Genomic DNA, 22,738 nt, shown 5'->3' with positions numbered 1-22,738 from the left:
CAGCAAGGGATGGGCAAGGAATTGGAAAGGGACACAATTGGGACAGCTGACCCAAATTGGCCAAAGAGATACCGCATACCATATAACATTGTGCTCAGCAATAGGAGTGACGTAGCAGACAAAGGAGGTGGGGGTTTCTTGTCCAAGGTGGCTGTTGCTTGGAGACTGGTTGGGCATCAGTCTGCTTGTGGGAGGTAGCGAGTGATTACCTTTATATCAGTTGGTTTTGTCCTGTTTCCTTCACTTATTAAGCTCTCTTTTTCTTGACCCACAAGTTTTCTTGCTTTTGCTCTTCCTATACTCTCACCCTTCCTGCTGGGAGGGGGAAGGGAGTCAGCAGCTCTCTGGGTGCTCAGCTGCTGGCCGGAGTCAACCCACCACAACAAGCAATGGCATTACCATATTTATTGAGCTACAAGACTGCAGACATGCTCTGCTTCCGAAGATCCACAGATTTGATCTTACAAATCTGGTATGGCCAGGATACAAGTGATAGCCCTGGATTTCTTCTGCTCTTTTCCTGTAGCAATTGCAGTTTTCCCTGTGCATAGCTATAGCTTTTGGTCTTCTATCACAAGCCTTTCATTTGTTATAAAAAAGCCTTTTTGATGACAAGATCCTTTGGAAGTACTCAACTGTAGGACAGTTTGAAGCTTACATCCTTGCATATAGGGGAGTCTGTCTTTCCAGTCTAATCTTTTTCTGTCTAGATTCCATATCGTTACTACACTTACTAATACTGTGTTTTAAAGAATGGAATATCAGGGTTTGTCCACCACTCATCTATGTAAACTAAGACTGCCAAAGAAAAGCCAAAATCAACAAAAGTCTTCATTATCTGAACAGAGAGGAAGAAGAAAGATATGTAACTTTATCTTGAAGAGTAAACTAAAAGGAAAGCCTAAACAATATTCCCTTCATCTTTAAACTTACACTCTATGGCCTTCATTTCACAAGTACTTAATCACATGCCTCATTTATAGATGCTTAAGCAATTGTTTAACTGAGACCTAAGTGAGGTGTCTACAATACAGTATAATATTTTCACTCGGAGTGGCAAAGTTAAATTCATAAATGCAAATCTTTATAAAGGATTTAATGAAAACTCTGATAAAAGGCTTCCCATCTTTTGAGTCCTTGGTTTTGTAGATTTAGTGTAATAGTAGAAATCTAGTATTTAAGCACTGAATGATTTAATTTCTTATACATATAATTTGGAAATATTACTACAGTGTTCAATAACTAAGTCAATGCTAATTGCATCACAGAAACTCTTAAGCATATTAATAACTCTGTGTATTCTTCCATCTCTCTTTCATAGATGAAAATGGCAAATAAATGCTGTTCTCCCTCAGACCAGGTAAGACTTTCATTGTATTATCCATTTTTTTAAAAATTCTTGTCATTGCGTTAAGTTGCACAATTATAGAGCTTACATACACACATTTAGTCAGTTTTAAAAGTCTAAAACCAAGCTTTCTATGGTTTGAAGTTCTGAAATGACCTACTTAATACAGCAGATTGTTACTGAACCACAGTGGAGTTTAGAGATTAGATGGAGCCATGAAATGGTCTTGGAAAGCATAGTGTATGTTTGCATGCAATACTGCAGCAGTGAGTCTGACAAGGTAACTCTGTATTTATATCACATACGGTGCACAGATAGCCAAGGAGTCTATTACAAATTCAATCTGTTTTGCATGTGTCATGCTGATCAGACTACGTTTGCCATGACTGTTTGTCTGGGACTTTTGGAGCTCAGGAGCCTGATGAGATATTTCTTCTGCTTCAACTAGCCAAATATACTGAAGATCCAGATGAATTTACTGCATTGGGAAGTATTCTTACTTCTTGTAGCATTGCAAAGAGTTTTTTCATTTACTTTGTAAGATATAATAGTAGCATTTTCCAGGCTAATTCTGTAATTCTGGAAAGTACTTTGAAGCTTGTATTATAAAACTAATGAGTTTCACTTACGTGTGCTTTCATTGCATCAATCTGGCATTGAGTCATTACTCAGGAACAAAGAGCCTAATCCCTGCCGTTTCCAAAAAATAATGGGTTTGTAGATTATAAAAGTGAAAATTAGGCAAGGTGACTTTTATAGTGGTTTACTGCAGAAATTTATTATGGAATTTTATTACAGAAGTCAAAGACTGAGTCAAAAATTCTTCATATCAGGGTCAAATAAATATTTATTAGTTTGACAGCTTGTATATTCTTCCATATGTCACCATTTTGTCATCATATATGTAAAATGTAATTGGACATTTATAGACTGTCCTAGGAGTTATTAAAAATATTTAACCATTCACATTTTCTTACACAGGAAACTGTTTTCTTGTATTTGGGTTGGTACTTTGAAAAAAAATGTACCTCAAAAACCACTACAGACTTTAATTCTATGTATAGTAGATAATCAGGTTACCTCCCAAACCAAAATAAATACCTATTCTTTATTAGAAGAGAGCATTTAATTACTCTCTTTGCCATGGCTTTTAATTATTAATTAAACTGATATGAAAAACAGGTGATTATGAATGCCAGGGGAAAAGGTATTGAATTTGGATCTTTTGTCGGATGAACTCTCTACTAGAAGTACCTTAGTAACTACTCAAAGTTTATTCATGTCAGTTTAGGCACACATAATGGGTTTAGTTGAAAAAAGGAAGACATATTCTTCCTCAATTTTTAAAATATATTGGGGACAGTCATACAACCCTATCACTAACTAATTTGATTTCCTAAATAAACGGGCTAGTCTCCATGAACTGCCCAGATAATGCAGAAAATTTTTCTATTCCAGAGAGCTGTTCAAATGTGGAACTTGCTATCAACACTTTAAATCATGCTTTATAGGAGCCTCTTTTTCTGTCTTGACTATACTGAGGTCCTAAAAAGAGTAGCCTCTTAGCGTATCATCTAAAGTAGGTGCCTAAAGTTAGGCAGTACAAGCCTATCCCACTTTTTCCATTCCAAGTATGATAAGAAGGGAAGATACAATTAGGACCTTAATTTCAGGAACTGAAAATTTAAGGTGGGACTGACAGCAACAAGCATTGGATTGTTCTCTGCCAAAAAGTGAGAAAAAATAATGTTTATAATGAATTTGGGCACATCAAGTAAATAAAACATAATATTTTAAAGGAGCAATGTAAAAAATTCAGACTTTAAAATGTCCTGTCAAAATTTGCTTTAAAAGCAACCAAAATGTGAATCTCTCATATATATATATATATATGTATGTATGTATATCACAGAGGAATAAAAGACAACTTGGCAATGATAACTGAAAACAGAAGAGAACTTGATCTGCCCTAGATTAATGAAGCCTATTAATGTCAGTTACATAATGTTTGTACAAACCTGAATGGCTCTTGTTAATGCAATTGATTTAAAATTCAGAGAAAGGATAAGCTTAAGAGATTGAAGGTCACTTGAAGAGCTTCCTTGAAGTAAAATCGCTGATAGCTGCAAATTTATCTTTGCTTTTGAGTATGGACATTCCTGAAGAATTAAACAGGTCCTTAGAGTTTCATTATTGTGTCGCCTGTGGTGAGTTTTCTTCATTGCCTTTAGAGTCCAACTTAATCTTTTGTAAAGGAACAAGGTTGGATCAGGATAGGTTTCATTCAGATTCTGTTTTTCATAGGTCATTAACAAACTGAGATTCAGGGTTAAGAACGTAAAAAATTACTTTGCTAAACCTGGCTTTCTTCCTTGTCTTTCATATTGCCCCTGACTGGTTTTACTGGAAACCGAGTCTCCAGAACATGATGAATTCCATGGGCATATAACTAAAGAAAACTGGAAAGTGAAAGGACTAAGATATTGGTTGCCAGGTCTAAACCAGCTGTATTTATGGTCTCTTTGCCAAAAGAAGATGTCAAATAGAGTTAGGACTTTGCCCTGTGTCTATGATCCAAAGTTAGAAAGAGGCAGTAGGAAAGGTAGTAGTAGTTGTAGTTATTATGAATATATTTGTACCGCTAAAATAAACAGTACAAGGTCATGAAATTAATTGGCATGGTCTGACTACTTCCACACGTTTAAATTCTCTTCTCCCACCAAAGCAGGGTGTTTGCATTTAAACTGCCTATTGGAAATTATTCCCACTAATGCTTAAATTGGGAATTGTTTGGAGAGTTCTGGTTATCCCAGGGCGGGTCATGCTAGTTAGTCCATGTTGAGGACTACAGGGTTTTTAACAAATATACAGGGATTACACAAATTTGAAAGGTATTAAATAAGTACCACTGCTGAAGCTCTGGCTTTAAGTGTATATGTAACCTGTGTAGATTACAATGCACACGGCACCTACACACTGCATACTTTTAGAGCATGTTGGTGCTCCACAAGAAGAGAGGGGGATTGAGCCAGTTTGTACATTATTTTATTGAGTGTGGAGGATGTTTACAGCCACCATTCTCCAAATATTATAAATTTTGATTCTGCTTGATTTTGTTTATTACAGTGAGAGACTTGAAAGCACTTGATTCTGTGTTATCTGTAGGCAGTTAGATTTGGGACTCGATTTTCAAAAAGATACACACTGCTGGATTGCTCTGTATTTTTTATGAAACAGTAAATTAGGCAATTCTCTCTCTGTACAGAAAAACTACTTGCAACGTTCTTTATTTTGTTTACTGGGTGTTTTTTTATGTTTTTAAGACTAATACCATAATTTCCTGTCCTTCACTAAAAGAATACAGTTTCGTCTCAGCAGAAATAGGAAAATACCGATCAGATATTAAGACTATGTATATTTTTTCTTGTGATGCTATGAAACAGATTTTCACTACTGCCTAGGATGTCTCTTCCCTTGTTTGTTTTGATTTTTTTGCAGGGACCTCTTCACTGACCTCCAGAGGAAATCATACAGAAAATGCAATCTAGAGACAAGGATTGTAAAAGCATAGCATGTGATAGTACCAGGAAGGCCAGGACACAGATTAAGATGCAACCAGCAAGGGATAGATGGGTAACAAAAAATTACCCTCTAAGTTCATTAATAGGAAGAAGACAAAGGAAAATGTTTGTCTTCTACTCAGCATCTCAGAGGTCAGCCTTCACTAAAAAGGTCAACTGCAAAAGATGGTTATTGCAAATAATACTAGCAAACCCCAATAAAATCTCAGATTACAATACAAAGCAAAGTTTTGGTGGTATGTATGCTTTTGATGCCTGGTGATATTTGAAAAACTGGTCAAAGTAGTCTCAGAGGTATTGTCAAGATATTTCAGGGAACTTGTGTCTGCCAGGTGACATCTCAAAACATTAGGAAAGGGCAAAAATCATGGCTGTTAATGGAAAAAGAAAGAGAAGTTGGAGAATTAGAGACTAGTCAATTTGACTTCAATGTCTGGAAATAATTTTGAAATAAATAAACAAAATATTGGTATGCAGCTGCATGATAACGAATGAGTGCCCTGAAGGATTTGTCAAGAATAAATAGTGACAACCAATCTAATTTCCTCCTGTGATAGTATAACACATCTTGTGGATAGATGACAGGTGGATGCTGCAACGTATCTCGATTCCAGTAAGGTTTATGACATTTCTTGACATGACAATACTTTAAACAAGTATTATATGGATTTGGTTGTACAGACTTTGTTGGATAATCCAATAATAGGTATAAATGATTCACTTTCAAAGCTGACATAATCACTAGAAGTCCTGAAAAGGTCTGTCCTGGATCCAATTCCTTTGCATACTTCCTTTACAGTGCATTAGCAAAAATAAGCCTACTAGTTTTGCAGACATGAAGCTTTAAAATACAGTTTTAGACCTAAGAATGATCTTGACATATTGAAGAATGAATCTGAAAAACAGGGTGGAAGCCAATTAGGGTACAGCACATAGGGAAGAATAATCAAGTATGTGTGAGAGGCTGTGGGAAACAACTGGAGAAGATGTTGCTAGAAAATACTTGAAAAGTATCTGGGGATGCAAATTCTTTTAGGGAGGTTTGGTCCATATTCCATTGCCTTGCTAGCACTTAGGGAGGCCATCCCAGATGCCCCTGTCTGCAGAAGCCAGTCAGACAGCAACAATAAGAAAAACAACAGGTTCATTGTTATGATTTATTATTACATTTTATTATTACATGAGCCTGTGGTAATCAGGGACAGGGCTGATCAACAGAGACCCCCAAAAACCCCATTCATATGGCGTACCTTATATTCCTTTTTCCCCCTCCCAAGTAAGGAACCTACCCATGTTTTACTCCTTCTTTGTTGGCTCTTGTTTTTTTCTGATTTTTACATGCTTATTTAGTTATTTCAGCCTTAATCTGTGATACCACCACCACTGTCTGTAAATCAGCACCCCTTTTTCATTATCTTTTGACATTCTTCACCCATTCTTCACTTCCTTTTCATATATTTCACCTGCTAGTTTATCTCCTTATTGTTTTATTAGTATAGCCACAGGCTTGAGATAGCCAGCGAACTTCTCCTTTTGCATTGTATGCAATGTCCAGTAGTTTCTCACATTGTTACCTTGTCAGTTTAACATCAGGCCAGGGTTGGCCATTTACCTGCATGCCATAACAACCATGTCTCCTCTGTGGCTTTTGAGAAAGAGGCAAGCATCGTGGGCTGTACCTAAGTGAGTTACTGCAAGACATGCAAAGCGTTCCTTTTGCTGTAAGGCCTTGGCAGGAGTACTGCATCTTATTTTGTCCACTATGTTTCTGAAAAGTTATTGACCAGAGGTTTTCCATGGCCTCTGTGGACAGGTTGAAAGAAAGACAGAGAAAGAGGTATGTAAAAAATATTCAGGAATTGTAGCTTTGTGCTCAGAGAATAATGTGAAAAGAAGCAAGGAATGGTGCCTCACAAGCTACATATTCTTGTTCATGGATTTTTCCTCCATTTCTGAACTGAATAAGCAGTTTGAGTCATTTGAGTCTTTAATGGATAGAGCAAAAAAATTCTTAAACTGTGGTTACAGCAAGAGCAATTCATGTTTGACATGAGGAATAAAGTACTAGAATAGATTGTTGAGAAAAATTATGAAGTCTCCATTACCAGAGATCCTCAGGACATTAAGGAAGCATTTTTTTTAGCATGGGTACTGCATTTTGGAGAGGGTAATGTACTAAATTTCTCAGAAGCCTCCTTTCCACTCTGTTTTTGATAATTACATCATCCTAATTCTAAATAAGGAACTTTTCAAATATGGAGGGTTTTCCCATTGTTACTCGTAGCAGAACTGCTGCCCCAGGTATGCCATGAACATGTTTGCTTGGCTTCATCCTGCAGAACTAAAGAAACCCTGCAGATACTCTTGTAAGACCAGTTTCTCTTTTTCTTTTTTTTTTTTCATTTTCTCAAAAACAGAGAAAAACATTTTAAAAATATATCATATAACACTAAAATTACTTTCTCCTAGTTGTTATTCTGGAAAAGTTAGATTTTTGCAGACTATAATTTTACAACGTACACCTGTAGAAAGGGAGCAGGACTAAATGCATTACATTTTGAATAGTAGCCATTTGGACATAACTGAATGCAACTGATGTACAATGGAAACTATTAATGTAATGTATCAAAACTGCTAGCATTCCAAACTTTTTTTTTTATTTTTTGTTTTTAGTTTTTGCTTTCCTAATTTTGTATTGTTCCATTGTGCTTCATGGTATGACACTTGTTCTTAACTTGCAGGCCATGCTGGCATCTGTTCTAGAATTTTATCCCACTTTAATTACATAAGTGTCCCCATCTGTTCTGACATGTCATACATCAGGGATCTACTTGATTTTCTTTCTTCATTTCCCTCTGGAGTCTTTTGCATCATTTACTTTTCATAACTATTTAACTAAAAGTACTATATACAAAATGTACTGATCGCTTTATTAAAAGTAACATATGTTAAGTTTCCAGTCATTGCAGCATCTAGATGCTTTATTGCTGTAGGAAAACAATAAGTGCAAATAAGAACTTTCATTTATCTGCTATGATTGGATTACATTTTGTTAGTGACTTGTTTTATCTTCTCATAATGAGTGCCATTGCTCATTTTGTTCCTACAGGAACTTTTGGAAAGTGTATTAGAACATTTTAGAAACTTAGTAATACATCGATGATGTATGGGTAATTTTCCAGATGTATGGGTAATTTTCCATGCAGTTTCAAATAGCAGTCTCAAATTGATTATGCAGTATGGGAATAAAGTGGTGAAATCAATGCTGAGAATGTTTGTAGTGTTATGCCTTATGAGCACTGCTTAAAACCTCAAATGGCAGGTTTCAGTCTAAATACCAGAACAGTTTTTCCCCTCTTTATATATTTGTATAGTGTCCTTCCTTTTGTTCTTTTCATTTTAATTTCATATTTTCTCCTGTTTCTTTATTTTTGGTCTCACTAAATTGATTTCTTTCTCCTCCTAAATGTCTTTTGCTTTGTCTTTTCCTCTTTCATATTCATTAGTACTTACTTTTTAGCTTGCTGTCCTGTTCTCCCCAACCCAAGCAAATGATAGCAATGCAGCTTTAAACCCACTGAGCTCACCACTTACCTTCCAGTAGCAATCCTTCTTCAGCTACTTAGCCTGACTATTGCTTCTTCCCCAAGAAAGTATCTCATCCAGTCTTTCACATCTGGTGGAGCAATCCATATTTAAATCAACTCAACCCTTGCTTTTCTCCTAAATATACAAAAATTCTAAAACAAATGAACAAACAAAAAGTTCGCGTGCCTTCTAGCTGTACTATATTTCTCTTCCTAAATGTATATATCTACTGAGACTTCAGTCAGTATTTTGCAGAGACACTCATCTCCAAATTCTAAATTGATCTACAAATGTGCTACTTGTTGAATTTTTTCACATCTTCATTTAAAAAAAAATGGAACAAGTTGATGTAGGCATTCATTTTATAGGTGTCTTTTAGAAAGTTCAGGAAATGCTGCAACATTTTGTTTACTAGCACCTTTAATACTTACATAAGCATTTCATGGTGCTAACACACAAACTGTAATCTTGGGATTTAAAAGACTTTTGGAAGGGTTTGGGTTTGGGGTTTTTTTAATGACATTGAGCTTTTATATACTAGCTAGTTTTTCCAGATAAGTTTTTATTTTCTTTGGTAAGATATAAATCAGCAGACCATTTTTTCTTATTTCTACTGAGAGGTATGTAATTGTTTCCTTGTTCCACAAATTATATTGACAGTGCAAAGCTACGTAATGGTTTTAAAGAAAATGAAAATGGAAAAAACTTTTAATCCATTTCTGATATCTCTTGGGAATTATAATCAAATTTAGAAACAAAAAGGGTCTTTTTATATTTTTAAGGGTTCTAAGACTTTTTCTTTGCTTTGATGATCTATTATTTTGGGTTTTTCTGAGTGAAGTACTTTTTTCCTGGAATTGGAGTTTCTGTTAGTCATTTCAATCAGGCAGAGTAATATTCAGTGCAATGTATTCAAAATGTAACTGAAGTATTGCTGTTTGGTTTTGTGTAGACTTTGGTAAGTGGAAAGAATAGGTGACCTTATCACAATCCATATGGATCAAGAGTGATATTACAATGTTTTAATAATTCAATGAGGAGAAAGACTATTCCCCCAAAATCTAGTCCAGTGAATGTGGTTTTGTATCATTCTTTTTTTTGTCTGAGGTTGAAAGAGATTCCAGCATACAGAACAGCTTAACATTGAGTTTATAGCTTTTAATAATTATAAAAATGTTTGTCATGTGGAGAAGGGTATACTTCAACCCAAGTCTTTTGATTCTGATCTGCCACAGGTAGACTGGTCACAGTACACTGTGACTGCAATAAAAATAATAACAATACAGTTCCATGTCAGTAAAACACTTAGAACACATGCCCAAAAAATATGTCTGCAGCTAATTAGAAAATGCAGTCTTGTGTTTGTAGCTAAATATGTACTCAAGATAATTATTCAGAAGATTAAGTGTTACGTTGAGGCTATAACATTTGGTGCTCCTATCACATCTTACAGCCGTAGATAAGCATACAACGGTGATAGGGCCTTCACACAAATTCCATAAAATAAGTAAAGGAAATTATTCCCATTTCACAGATGGAAAACTTTGACATAAATCACATTTTCATTGAAAAACAAATCTAATTTTACTCCAGTTAGAGAGATTCAGTGCTCTTTTTCTAAATTTAGAGTTTTATTCAAAGACAGTGTGGTTGTCTTTTGCACTGCTGTTGGTACTTAGGACCAGTGCTTACGGGCCAACCTGTGGTTTCTGCCAACTAGATAAATCAAGTTTTTCCTGTCAATCACAGGAAATCACATGTGTATTTTGAAGTGAAAACACAATCTTGAGAAGTGGAATTCCAGTCTTCTGATATCATCCTGCCCTGTGTTTCAACTAAGAACTTCATATTTTCATTCTTTTAATATATTAAATGAACATCTTCGGTTTGCAACAAGATAGTTATATAGTTATATTTCTCAGAATGTGTCATGTTTGCTTTAATATATGATGTTTGATGAATGACCTGGGCAAGCTGCAGACTTTATCTGTGACTTAGTTTTGCCGTTTAACATTGAGGATAATTCGAAAATTATTTGGTGAGTGCTGCTGTAATCATAAATGGTGATGATAATGATGATGAACAAAGGAAGAACATAATAGAGAGCCATATCCTTTGCTTATCAATTTATCAATTTAGTCAGTAAATTACTTTTTTAGTAAAGATTCTACTACTGTTAGAGGTTAATAAATGGTGTCCAATTGCAAGTCAGCATACATGACTTGATGAATGTAAAGGAGAATATTATATTGTTTGTGCCCTGTGATTTGGACATTATTATTTTTGTCTGTATTATTGGATATTAAATTACCACAGTGATAAACTCAATATATAATAGTTTGTAGTAGATTATCAAAAATACTGTAGTATATTTTGTTATAGTAATGAAGTATCTGAACATCCTGTTTCTAAACATTTGCTGACTACTATAGAAACAATGTTTTGGTGAGAGTTCTTAAATTTACACAATAACAAAGTGAGAATTGGAAAGGCAATATTTATTGTGCTGTTTCTTAGATCTCCTTAAAAAGTTAATGCTGGAGCTCAGTAAAAGAGTACAGAGAAGGATAATCTGGCTCAACATAATGATTTATTATTTATTTCTGAATAAGTTGATTGGTAAGAAACGTAATTGATACATTAAATAACAAAATTAGAAAACAATGTGTGAGATTTTCATGATATAAGAGTATGAGCATACATCTATACTATTAGCTACTCCCTGTCCATTCTTTCCACCTTTGTGCTCTGTTGGTAATAACTACAGGTACGCACACTGGGCTTTCAATAGAAAAGCATTCCTGAGATCATCAGATTTTTCCCAAATCTATCCATGGAGCATATGCTGAGTTTTTCATGCAAGTTAATGAATGCCTTCTTCAGGCTGTTTCCACTGACTTCCAGCAAAGCTATGTGGGCTCAGTATGTTCACAAGTGATACGACATTTCTGCCGATGTGTAACTCAGTATATTCCATAAGTGTAGCCTTAATTGAAAATGAGCAAGCTTGTCAGCAATAGCTGTATATTCAGATTGGTGGATCACTCTAGATTGGAGTACCTGTTTCAAGGGCAATATCTTCCTCTTAATGTATGCAAAACAAAGCCTAAAATGTTTACGTTTTTTATTTTTGGTGGGTAACTATATTCATGATATTCTAATGCAACACTATGGCATTATTCCTCTATAAATTTGCATTTACCTCAAAAAGGAAGCATGCAGCCTTACTTCTTGATTTTATTTTTTCTTAAAATTAATTTATCTGAAATATAAAGACATGTATTGTAATACTGTTAGAGCGAAGTTCTGTAACAACTAAATTTGACATTTAATTCTAGAAGAACCTAAATCATCATGAAATAAAATGTATATTTTAAAAAATATATAAACTCCGGAAGGCAATCAGTGTGACAAAGACACTTCATTAACAGTGGCAAACATGAGCATACGGAAAGCTGTGTGATTTCAGATAAATCTCGTGATTTGTTCAGATGTGTTTCTTCAGAGGTACATGTGACAGAAATTTCAGTATGTCGAAGTTTTGACTGTGCTATAGATAATGTAGGATCATGTTTTTTATAAACTGCTGGCTGAACTATTTCAGTACACCTAGGTTTTCTGCTGGCTCAAGTGAGAGTCTGCTGAGGCATATATAGGTGGCTTTTAAAGTGCTGATTACTTCAGACAAGATTCAACCTGTACTGTAAGTTTAGTCTCTTCAGGGACTTCTGACACACTGGCATGATACCATACACTTCAAGAGTTTGATCTAGTGGTGGGAAGGCAAATGTGAAGAAGGGGATGATGCATCCTATTCTAATATGATCACTCTTCCTTGTGGAAAGACTTGACCTATTCAGATATATCTTATGCTCCACTGAAAAACAGAGCTTTAATTTTAAATTAATTTCTTTCACAGGTCATACATATGGGATGGGTAAATGAGAGACATGAAGGAACTGATTCCTCTCAGCTCTACAAATTCAAGTTTCTGGCACTGAAGGGTTCATCCTTCTACATTTTCAGCACTCCACCGGTAAAAAAAATATTTTTGTCACAGTTTCATTGTAAATGGAAACCTGTTTGTTATGTCTGGGTTTGTTTTTCCTTACCAAGTGAAGTTGTCAGCTGAGATTGCAAAAGAAGTTAAAGCCATAGTTGCCACTGAATTTCAATAAGCTTTAGATATTTAACCTCTTTCAAGGTCCTCTGAAATTCTTACCATAGCTGGATAGTTCAAAGAATTCCTAATCGGGAGTAAGTATTTTACTTTTTAAAGTTGTTAAGTTCAGATTTTTCTCTGGTTGGTTAGGCCCAATATTTCTTATCTTACTTATTCTGAAGTATCTTGTAGATGTAATGAGGTGGTGGTTACCCTGGTTTCTTAAAGACGAGATACATCATGAAATACACCATCCATACTATTAGTAGATACTTGTGGATTTTGCACACAGGCAAGGGATTGAACTGTTACAGAAAGTCCAATGCTAATTGTACAGTTTGAACAAATGACATCATCTTGCTTTGATAACTTACACAGCTGGTAACAAGAATTCTATTTCACAACAGAAGACTTACCTAATACTTCTCTAAAAAAAATCCTAATAAAAATTAATTTAAAAGAATGAAACAGAAATGAGCTGTAGAATTCTAAACTCTTAAAAAAAGTGACCCATACTTACCACATGGTATTGTTTTATCCTTTCTTTCTTTTTTCTCTGGAGAGTCTTTGCTTTAAACAAATCGAAAAGAATAAAATGTGGAATTAGAATGCAATTTCAACTATATAGCTTTCTTATGTTTTTGCTCAGAAGGTGGTCAGTCTCCCAGTTTCTTGAGCTGATCCAGAGAAAATCTGATCTTTACATGTGTGCTATCTGCAGTACCTTTGGGAAGTACGTACTCTTTGAACCTTATTTATGAACCTCAATGAGAAGCAATCAGTAACATTTTCTCTCTCTCTAGATTGAAATTCTAAATCCAAGGATTCCTATTAACTTCAAGCATTTTTAAATGGCCAGTAGAATTCTTTTTAAAATGAGACAACACATCTGGGAAAGGTTTATTTTTCCCCTCTAAAAAACTATTTGTCTATATGTTAAATCAAGGAACTAAAATTTGATTCAATTACTACAATCCAATTAAAATGCAAAAACAATACAAAAATATTAAACAAATAAATAACACACTACATGAATGCTTTTCCTTTATAAATTATAATTATTGTTTTCAGACCTGTTTTTGAAGAAACATTTTTGATATAATTAAAACTATCCATCTACATGATACTAATTGGGCATAAACTACTTCATTTATCATGTTCAGCACTCTACTAAGAACAGACAAGTGAGGATGAATGTTTGGTAGTATTCGTACCATGTTACTTGTCAGTATCTACTACACTCTATTGTGTTTCTGCACAATTTTTTTTCTAGAAACGGTGGTTTTTCAAAAAAATTAACAAAGGGCACCCCTTTGGTCAATGAGTTATGTCATCCCAGTAATCAGATACTCCAGTAAGTGTGACAGAGCCTATAAATCATAAAACCTGTTAACCAGTTTTCTTGCTATTTAATCATTCCACAGATGTTTTATATCAGGGGAGAAAAATAAAATGGGAAATTGGCCGTTTGCAGCAGCCACCCACCTGGAGAACTCCAACCTGGATCTAAAGTCACACTTCAAAGATGACTATCAGTGTCCTGAGGGCACCTCCAGCCCTGACTGTCCCTGACCCACTTCCCTGGAGCTCCCCTGACTCTCCCCACACCCCAGGACCCCACTGCAGCCCCGCCACGGCCACCAGCCCCTGCCCCAGCAATGCAGCAGGGCCGGTCTTCAGCTCCCCCCAGCCCTGTCCTGCCCAGCCGTGGGCCCCGACGAGCCAGGCCCACCCACGGGCCCACGTCCAGGCCCAGCCTCAGCCCGTCCCTGTCCCCAGGGAGGAGCCTGGTGCCCAGCGCTGGGGCTGCCCCCAGTCTCCATGGCTGCCCTGCTCTTGTCTGGGGACATGTGCTGGGCCTGGCTGGGGTGGAGGTAACTTTCTTCATAGCAGCCCGTATGGCAGTGGGGTTTGTATTTGTGACTAAACCAACGCTAACGCACCGGTGGTTTGGCTGTTGCTGAGCTTTGCTTGCACAGTGTTTCTCTGTTTCTCACACTGCTCACCCTGGGGGTGGGCAAGAGGTTGGAGGGGGCACCGCTGGGACAGTTGACCCAAATACGCCAAAAGGATATTACGTGCCATAGAAGATCATGCTCAGGAGTAAAAAATGGGGATTTGGTCTTCAAAAGTAGCCATCGCTTGGAGACTGGCTGGGCGTCTGTCTGCTTGGGACAGTCAGGGTGCAATCACTTTTGCATCGCTTGTTGTTTTCCTCTTTCCATCACTTATTAAGCTGTCTTTATTTCGACCCGAGAGCTTTCTTGGTTTTGCTCTTCTTATTCTCTCTCCCATCCCGCTGTGGGGGGACGGGGAGTTAGCGCGTGGCTGTGTGGGCGCTTAGCTGTTGGACAGGGTCAGCCCACTACAGGGCGACAGGCTGGGCCCTGGCTGGTGAGGACCCGGCCCTGCCGGACCCCGGGGGAGCTCCCGTGGCACCCAGGAGCCACCGACCCGCGCTCTGCCCTGACGTTGGTTCTGTGTCACACACCCCAGCTCTGTAGCTGCAAGCACAGGTCCCCACACAAAGCTGCATCTCCACTGTTTCACTGCTTGTAGAGGTATTTAATGGTACTGCTCTTACCATTACTCCCACTGACTTTTCTTTTACTATATCAAGTGAAACATTAAAAAATGGATTGTTCTATCACAAAAATACAGACGTTTTAACTTGCTTGATCTTTAGAAGACAAGAGTTTAACATTATGTTCTATTTCAGAAATGCTTCTATGATGGTATTGCTATTTGTATACCGAATCAATGTGGTGTATCAGTGTATCAATGTAGTGTGCACAGAGTAGATTACCTACGAGTCATACAGTTATCTTTAGTTGCAATGACCTTACCCATAACTTTACAACTGCCTGTAAAAGGATCTGGTACAATTTCTACTCTTTTTCTACTTCGTTGTGTGCAAAAGATGATATGAACGTAAACACAGCTGCTAACTTTCATAAGAATGGAAAACGTAGTTGCCCATGGGCAAAAATAAAGAAAATTTTGGAGAAAATGTGGATATTATCATTTGAAAGAACTGTTCTGCTTATACTCCATTTCAACAATATCTCAGATGGTGTTTCCAAAAATGTAGAAACTTCACCATAGAAGTAAATATCAAGAATGGTATGATTAACAGAGAATGGTCTTTCTGCATCCCCAAAGTGGCTTATCTGATTGTATTTAAGAAATTTACAGATTTCATTTACAGATTGCTATGTGAGAATTGTGACACATTTCTGAAAACTGCACGTGAAAAACACCATCGCACAAATAGAAATTATTCCTGCATCAATGTTAATATACAAGCAGTATTTTATTACCTTCTAAAAGCATCTAATAAATTTTTGTCAATTTTCGGATCTTGAAAAGGTTCTGAATTCATATCCCAGAAGAAATTGAAGAGACATTATTCAAAATTGTCATTCAAAACCAAACTATTTTTCATATCCTTGAAAATTTCCAGAAAAAATGAAATGTTTTGGGGTTTATGGAATATGGGCCGTATGTAGGGGAGGATTGTACTGTTTGATTTTTTATATATTCCTCATAGTTCAATATGGTTTTTAAATTCAGGTCTTAAAGTAGCCATATCTTTGGAGCTGTTGTGTTACCCTTAATTACAAAACTGTCTTTTTTCAACATGATTAAATAAATAACACTGAAGTGGTTTATGTGAAAACAGCTAGGCAGTCACTGCATATGCTGCTTATAGTTTTAAGAAAAGGAATAAATACAAGAATAATGTGAAAGTAACAGAAATAGTTCCACCTTTGAAAAACATTACAGAGAAGAACAGCTTGCATAATGTATTGAGCACGAGTAGTGCTTTGAATGTTAGACTACTGCTATGTAAGTTCTGATTGCTTGTATTTGTAAATCACATTATACATAATGTCAGTGTAACATATTGGGAAAGAGGTGGCAGTGAGTTGGAGGGCATAGACTTGACCGTGAATACTTTTGATGAACTTTTTAACTCTGCAAACAAGTCTATTTATTTTGTTCACATATTTGCTAGGATCTGACTCTGTGTGTTTTGTACCATTGAGTTTGAGTTGTTTTGGATGTCTTTAGGCTTCTTATACTGCTATATTGTAGATCATCTCAAGAACATTTCTTTATTTTTTTTTCTTTTTAATATCTTTTAATAATTTTTTTGAATTATACTTGGCTTATTTTTTCCATCGAAGAGTAAAGAGACCAGTGAAATGAATTACTCTTGACCTAAAAGTATTTCATCTTTTGCCTAGAACTTTTTAGTACTTCTAGGTGGGTTGGATGCTTCTGCTTAATTGTCAGATAATGCAGCATTCTCTATATTCCAGTAATAAGTATTACAGCCACTTTGATCTTTTTTTTCCCCTTAAGTTCTACTCTTTAAATTTTTTTAATTTTTTTTTTTAAAAATTTGGGGGGGGGGGGCACTGGAGATTTCTAGAATCAGATTCAGTGTTCATAGAAGTTCAAAGAGTATGTTTTGTTCCCTTTGACTTTAGTGAGTTTTGAAGTATGATTCTCTTTTACATGGACCCCATATTTATTTTTCATGTCTAGTCAGTCCTTTAGTGCTGATCTCTGAATAGGCATGGAAATCTTTTGTGCTTATTTTATAATTGCAGAATTCTCTTCTAGGGAGTAAGTTTTTCAGTTTGTTGTTTACTACATGTATGTGTCAATGAGTTTAACTTTATTGTTTTCCCTCTATTTTAAATCATAAATTTTTAAAGAAAAATCAATGATTAACACACACATTTAAAGCTAAGTATATTTGGAATATGAGCCTGAACTGATGCTGAGATTGCTTCGTCTAAGTAAAACTAGATTTTAGTAGTTTATTTATTTTTGGAAATCCACTGTAATGTTTGTTTTTAAAACATGAGGAACTTATAGAAACTCATGCTGAAGTAAAGTACTTCTGCAACACTTAGCACTTTTGTACCTCTACATACTTAATTTCAGTCTCTCATTATGGACATAGAATTGTAACTTCAGGTTCCTATTTTTCTACATTCATTTTTATTATCTCTGTGATCAGCTCAGTGTTACATGTGAGTTTGTAAATGTGTTATTTTACAATCTTTCTGAAAGGATTAATATAGCTAAATATCTACAAAACCAAGTATTCAATACATCACATAATGCTTTGAGTTAGCTAAGGAGTTGGTCTTCCAGTAATAATAGTAGCACTCAGCTACTGTTGGTCATAAATTCATGCATTAGACAAACAAGAATTAAAGCGGAAGCTCAGTGAATTCTAATTGGTACTTTCATGTATTTTGACACTATTTTTGACAGAACTAAATTCATATGAATGAAAGTATGTCTCATTAAATGACCCATTCTGAAAAATATTTTTTGAAACATTTTGTCAAATGCTTTACTAAAAAACAATTATCTTGTCAAGCTAAAATAAACCCAAGAAATTGCAATGTATAGAGTACAGAGTACCTACAGGAACAATTCCAAGGGGAAATAATGAGAAAAACTTTTTTATTGCCTAAGGAATATATTTCAGTATCTCATTTATCTTCGTTACCTATCATTACCCAGTTGTTAAATGTGTGATGATGGATAAGCCTGCAATACACTGAAACATCCTTTAAAGCAAATGAAGGATATTGCACTTTTTGTGAACTTTTCTGATTCTTTCCAGCTTTTCTCATTGACTAGAACTGTATGATCATTTGTGATTTTTTTTTAAAGCGATGCAGTCTATAACAATAACATTTTAAACTTAGACATACTATGATAGTTCTGAGAAAACTGTAAATAATGTCAGCTGCCTCTTTGAATTCCAGTATCTCTTTGTAGATGTTTGTTTACCCTCCTTAAAATCCCTCTCAACATGTCATTCGTGCTCTCCTGATGACCTTGCACACTATGATATTCAGACTGTTTCACTCATGGCTTTAAGTATGGTAGCCTTCCTCTGACATACACAGTAAAAGAAAATCTTGGCTTGTATAGGTGCCAACAGCTATCATCATCACTAGCTGTCTCTGCTGAAAAAGTCATAAGAGGTTACAGAGAGTCAAAGGATGAAAGAGATGCACAGGATAATGGGGAAAAGGCTGAAGTATTCAGAGTTAATTTAATGGTGCAGCAGTGTAACCATAGTCCATGATAGCATTGTTAATAACAGCAAAGAACCCAAACAGTTTAAATTAATCCTCAGGAATCAAAACAAATGATATGAGCAAGTGAAAGTTCAGTCATGTCTCAATAGCTTTTAGGTTATAGCCTGTGTCACTAAATTCAGTTTCACGAACAGTAGATTAAGTCAGTGCTTATGCTTTTATATCTGTATAGCCACTAATAGGAATGAAGAATTCTCCTGCTTTTAACTGAGATTGAAAAGAATCTTTCCCTTTGAGAAATTCAAGCCCAAATAATGAACTAGCCACCATTCTAAGCAGTAAACCTTGTTTTGCAAGAAGCATGAAGATCTCTTTTGAGGATCAACAGTAATAGGCCAAAACCTGTATTATTTAATTATTTTATTTTCAAAACAGCCATCAAAGTAAAAAAGATTTCCCTGTAAATACGGATTGAGCAGAGACCTGCAGTACTTTCTCTATGTGAGCATGTTTAAATGTATAATATTTCTTTATGAATTGGCTTTATAATTCCTCAGTTTCAGTTGTTTCTAAGCTTGTGTTATTGCTTACTCTTAGCAATAATTAAAAAGCAAAACTCAGATAAAATATTGAATGGACCTTACTAGAAGGAAAACAGTAACAGAAATCTAAAAATCAGAAATGTATGACTCTAAAAATTGCTACATCTTATAAAGTGTTGGGAGGACAAGGATGATATATAAAACTGCTTTAAATTAATTTTCTAAAAAAGCTAACATTAGATTTACATTTGACAAAGTTCCTTTAAAGTAGTACTAAGTACTTTTAAAGGTAGCTATATGTAATGTTTCAAGCTTTAATTTATGGTGAGAAATTGCTTATGATAAAACAAAGTATATAACATGCTTTTACATATTCTACTGCATGCATTGTATTCAAGTGATGTTTGTCATTCAGTTGTTCAAATATAAAAACTGTCAAGTGGAGAACCCTAGCATACAAGTCCCTTTATATCCTGAAAAGATGTGGTGATAGGACTTTCTCTTCCAGAGGTCTTCAGTCCCATTTGTAATAGGTGATTCATCTCACCTAAATTTAGTCATCTAGAAGTTAACGTTAGGGAAACTGGGAGAAAGAACTGCCTCTCTTTCTTTTTTTTTTTTCTTCCTTCTTTCCCAATATGTTGAAATTAAGATTAGATTATTAAGAATTAGATTAGGTTGTTAAAATTAGGTACTTTTGATGTCTAAATTTAGGTGGGATGCTTTCCACACTAAGAAGAAAGAATTCAGGTAAATTCTGAAACACTGCTTTGAAACACATAGGTGCGAGGTTTACTCAATAATAATGTATATTAGTTTCAATTGGACTGGACATAAGAGCATATAAAATTAGAAGGAAGCTAACACCAAGTTCATATTACTCCTCCAACAGCACTCTGACATAACATTTAATAACCAGTAGAAGTCACATCAGTCTGCTCCTAAGTGTCGTAGTGGTTTGGATTTTCACCATTTTATTACCATTTTGCTTAATGGCTTAGAATTTATGAAGACCTGGAAATTCAACTTAAAAATAATTTAAAATCATGTTGATCTTCATGCAAAACATTAGGAAAAATACTGATTATTATATGTTACTGTGAATACAGAGAAAAATAATCTGTGACTGAATTTCATAGCTTTTTCCTAGTTAAGTTTCATTCACAGAAGCCAGATGTTTTACAGCCAAATTTTGCTTTACCTAAATAATTTAATTTTATTTTTCTGCTTTCTTCCTTTTGGGAGGGGGACAGGAACAGGACAAAGCTCCATCTCCCTAGTATTTCAAAGTATCCAAATTGCTATTAGAGTCACCAAAACACTTCTTTCCATGTACTAGAAGCCTCAGAGTTACAGTTTAGCCAAATTCTTCATATAGCTATGCAGCCATTCCTGTGCATTCACCAAGAGCTAGGATTTTGCTCTAAAATATAGAATCAAAATGATGTGTGTTCCCCTTGTATTTTTCCCATGTAAAGGTTCTTTTTTTCTTCTTGAACTACATAGGCTCTGTAATGTTTTTAAGACAAAACAGATTATCACATTATATCATGAACTAGAATTTAGGAAAAAACTTCAAATATCATTCTAACTGCCAAATTTTAACAGCCTGTTATGTCAACAGGATAAAGTAATGAAATCAAAAGAAAATTAAAAATATGTCTTTCCATATTCATTATTGTCCTGGATTTGGCTGGGATAGAGTTAATTTTCTTTCTAGTAGCTGCTATAGTGTTACGTTTTGGATTTAGTATGAGAATAATGTTGATAACACACTGATGTTTTCAGTTGTTGCTAAATAGTGTTTATACGAAGTCAAGGGGTTTTCAGCTTCTCATGCCCAGCCAGCAAGAAGTCTGGAGGGGCACAAGAAGTTGGGAGGGGACACAGCCAGGGCAGCTGACCCAAACTGGCCAACGGGGTATTCCAGACCATGTGATGTCATGCCCAGTATATAAACTGGGGGGAGTTGGCCAGGGGGCGGATCGCTGCTCGGGAACTAACGGCATCGGTCGGCAAGTGGTGAGCAATTGCATTGTGCATCACTTGTTTTGTATGTTCCAATGCTTTTAGTATTGTTATTATTATCATTATTAGTTTCTTCCTTCCTGTTCTATTAAACTGTTCTTATCTCAACCCGCAAGTTTTAACTTTTTCCTTCCACTTCTCTCCCCCATCCCACTGCAGGGAGGGGAGGGAGTGAGCAGCTGTGTGGTGGTTAGTTGCTGGCTGGGGTTAAACCACGACAATTATTAAACACACAGTTGACACTCTTCTTAATTTCAAATATTGCAGTTATATAGTCCTTTCCAGTTTTTAATATAAGTATTAAGGTATTGGTGCCCTAGTGTATGTAAACTCAAATCTGAATTTAGGAACACATCGTGGTCTGTTGATTGTAAAGGTTTTTTTAAATTGAGACATGAAGCTGAATGACTCTGGGTTTGAGACTCTGGGTCCTCTGTATTAGCATATTGGAAACTCAATATGCTTATGTAACTCACCACAGAGATTAGAAAGAGGTTTCCATCGTACTGTAGTAATAATGGGGAAAAACATCAATGAAATTATTTAATACCTTTTAATTATAGTAAGACTCCTGTAGATGCTGTTTCTGTAAGAATTGAATGCTATTTGACAAACTTTTCTAAATGCTGGATATTAAATGTAGTAACTTGCCTATATTTAGAGTATCCAGTAGAATAGTGATGGGTGAAATCTTTTCATTTTTTTTCATCTGTACATGATTTTTGAATAAAGAATGTGTTGTTAATATTTTCTTTTGATATTATAGGTAAGCACACTAGACTGGGTACGAGCTGAAAAAATCTATAACCTCTGTGAGGTTCTATTTAAAATTCACAAGGTAGGTTTCCTAATGATTACAATGATATTATTTCATAAAGAAAGCTTGCCTTTTCCTATTAATGATAATCTCAAGATAATCTTAACTAAGAGTAGCCAACATTCAAATAGTTCATCTGTTGTTTTTTCTAGTGCATTAGCTATGCAAGTATAAGAGAATATGGAAAATGGATTAAGCTCCAAGTGAGCAAGTTACTAAAATACTTCCATATTGAAGAAATTTTTCAGTATACAGGTGAGACACACAGCTAAGCATAATGAAGCTGGCTATTGCTTTTTTCTTAGTGGCTCAGATTTTTAAGTGACTGTGATAAAGAATGCTTTTGCTGTAATTCCTGGTCTATGTAAAGATACTTTTATTTATTTTCAGTAATTAGAAGTATAAAATTATGTCCTTTTTAGATCATGTGCAAATACTATAGTAGGTTTTACCTTACAAAGGGCAACATGGTGCATTTGTGTACCATCAAATTCTTCATTTTTTCCACCACCTAGAGGCAGTGTCGCGTTTTCTGCTTAGCTTGTCCCAAGCAAGGATTTTGGACAAAACCCTAGCAGTCTGTTTCAATAATTGA

General features: G+C 35.5%; 1 protein-coding gene across 1 annotated transcript in view; it reads left to right on the top strand.

The window, feature by feature from the left end:
• SNTG2 (syntrophin, gamma 2) overlaps window positions 1-22,738 on the top strand; it is a 302,322-nt gene that overhangs the window by 242,614 nt on the left and 36,970 nt on the right. The window contains exons 11-13 of the mRNA XM_010566720.1: window positions 1,322-1,360; window positions 12,437-12,553; window positions 22,093-22,164. Of these exons, the coding sequence (XP_010565022.1) occupies window positions 1,322-1,360; window positions 12,437-12,553; window positions 22,093-22,164 (228 nt within the window). The remainder of the gene's footprint in view (window positions 1-1,321; window positions 1,361-12,436; window positions 12,554-22,092; window positions 22,165-22,738) is intronic.

The sequence above is a fragment of the Haliaeetus leucocephalus genome, unplaced genomic scaffold (assembly GCF_000737465.1).
Source record: "Haliaeetus leucocephalus isolate CR32 unplaced genomic scaffold, Haliaeetus_leucocephalus-4.0 Scaffold217, whole genome shotgun sequence".
NCBI lineage: Eukaryota > Metazoa > Chordata > Aves > Accipitriformes > Accipitridae > Haliaeetus > Haliaeetus leucocephalus.
This window is presented reverse-complemented; position numbering and strand designations above follow the sequence as displayed.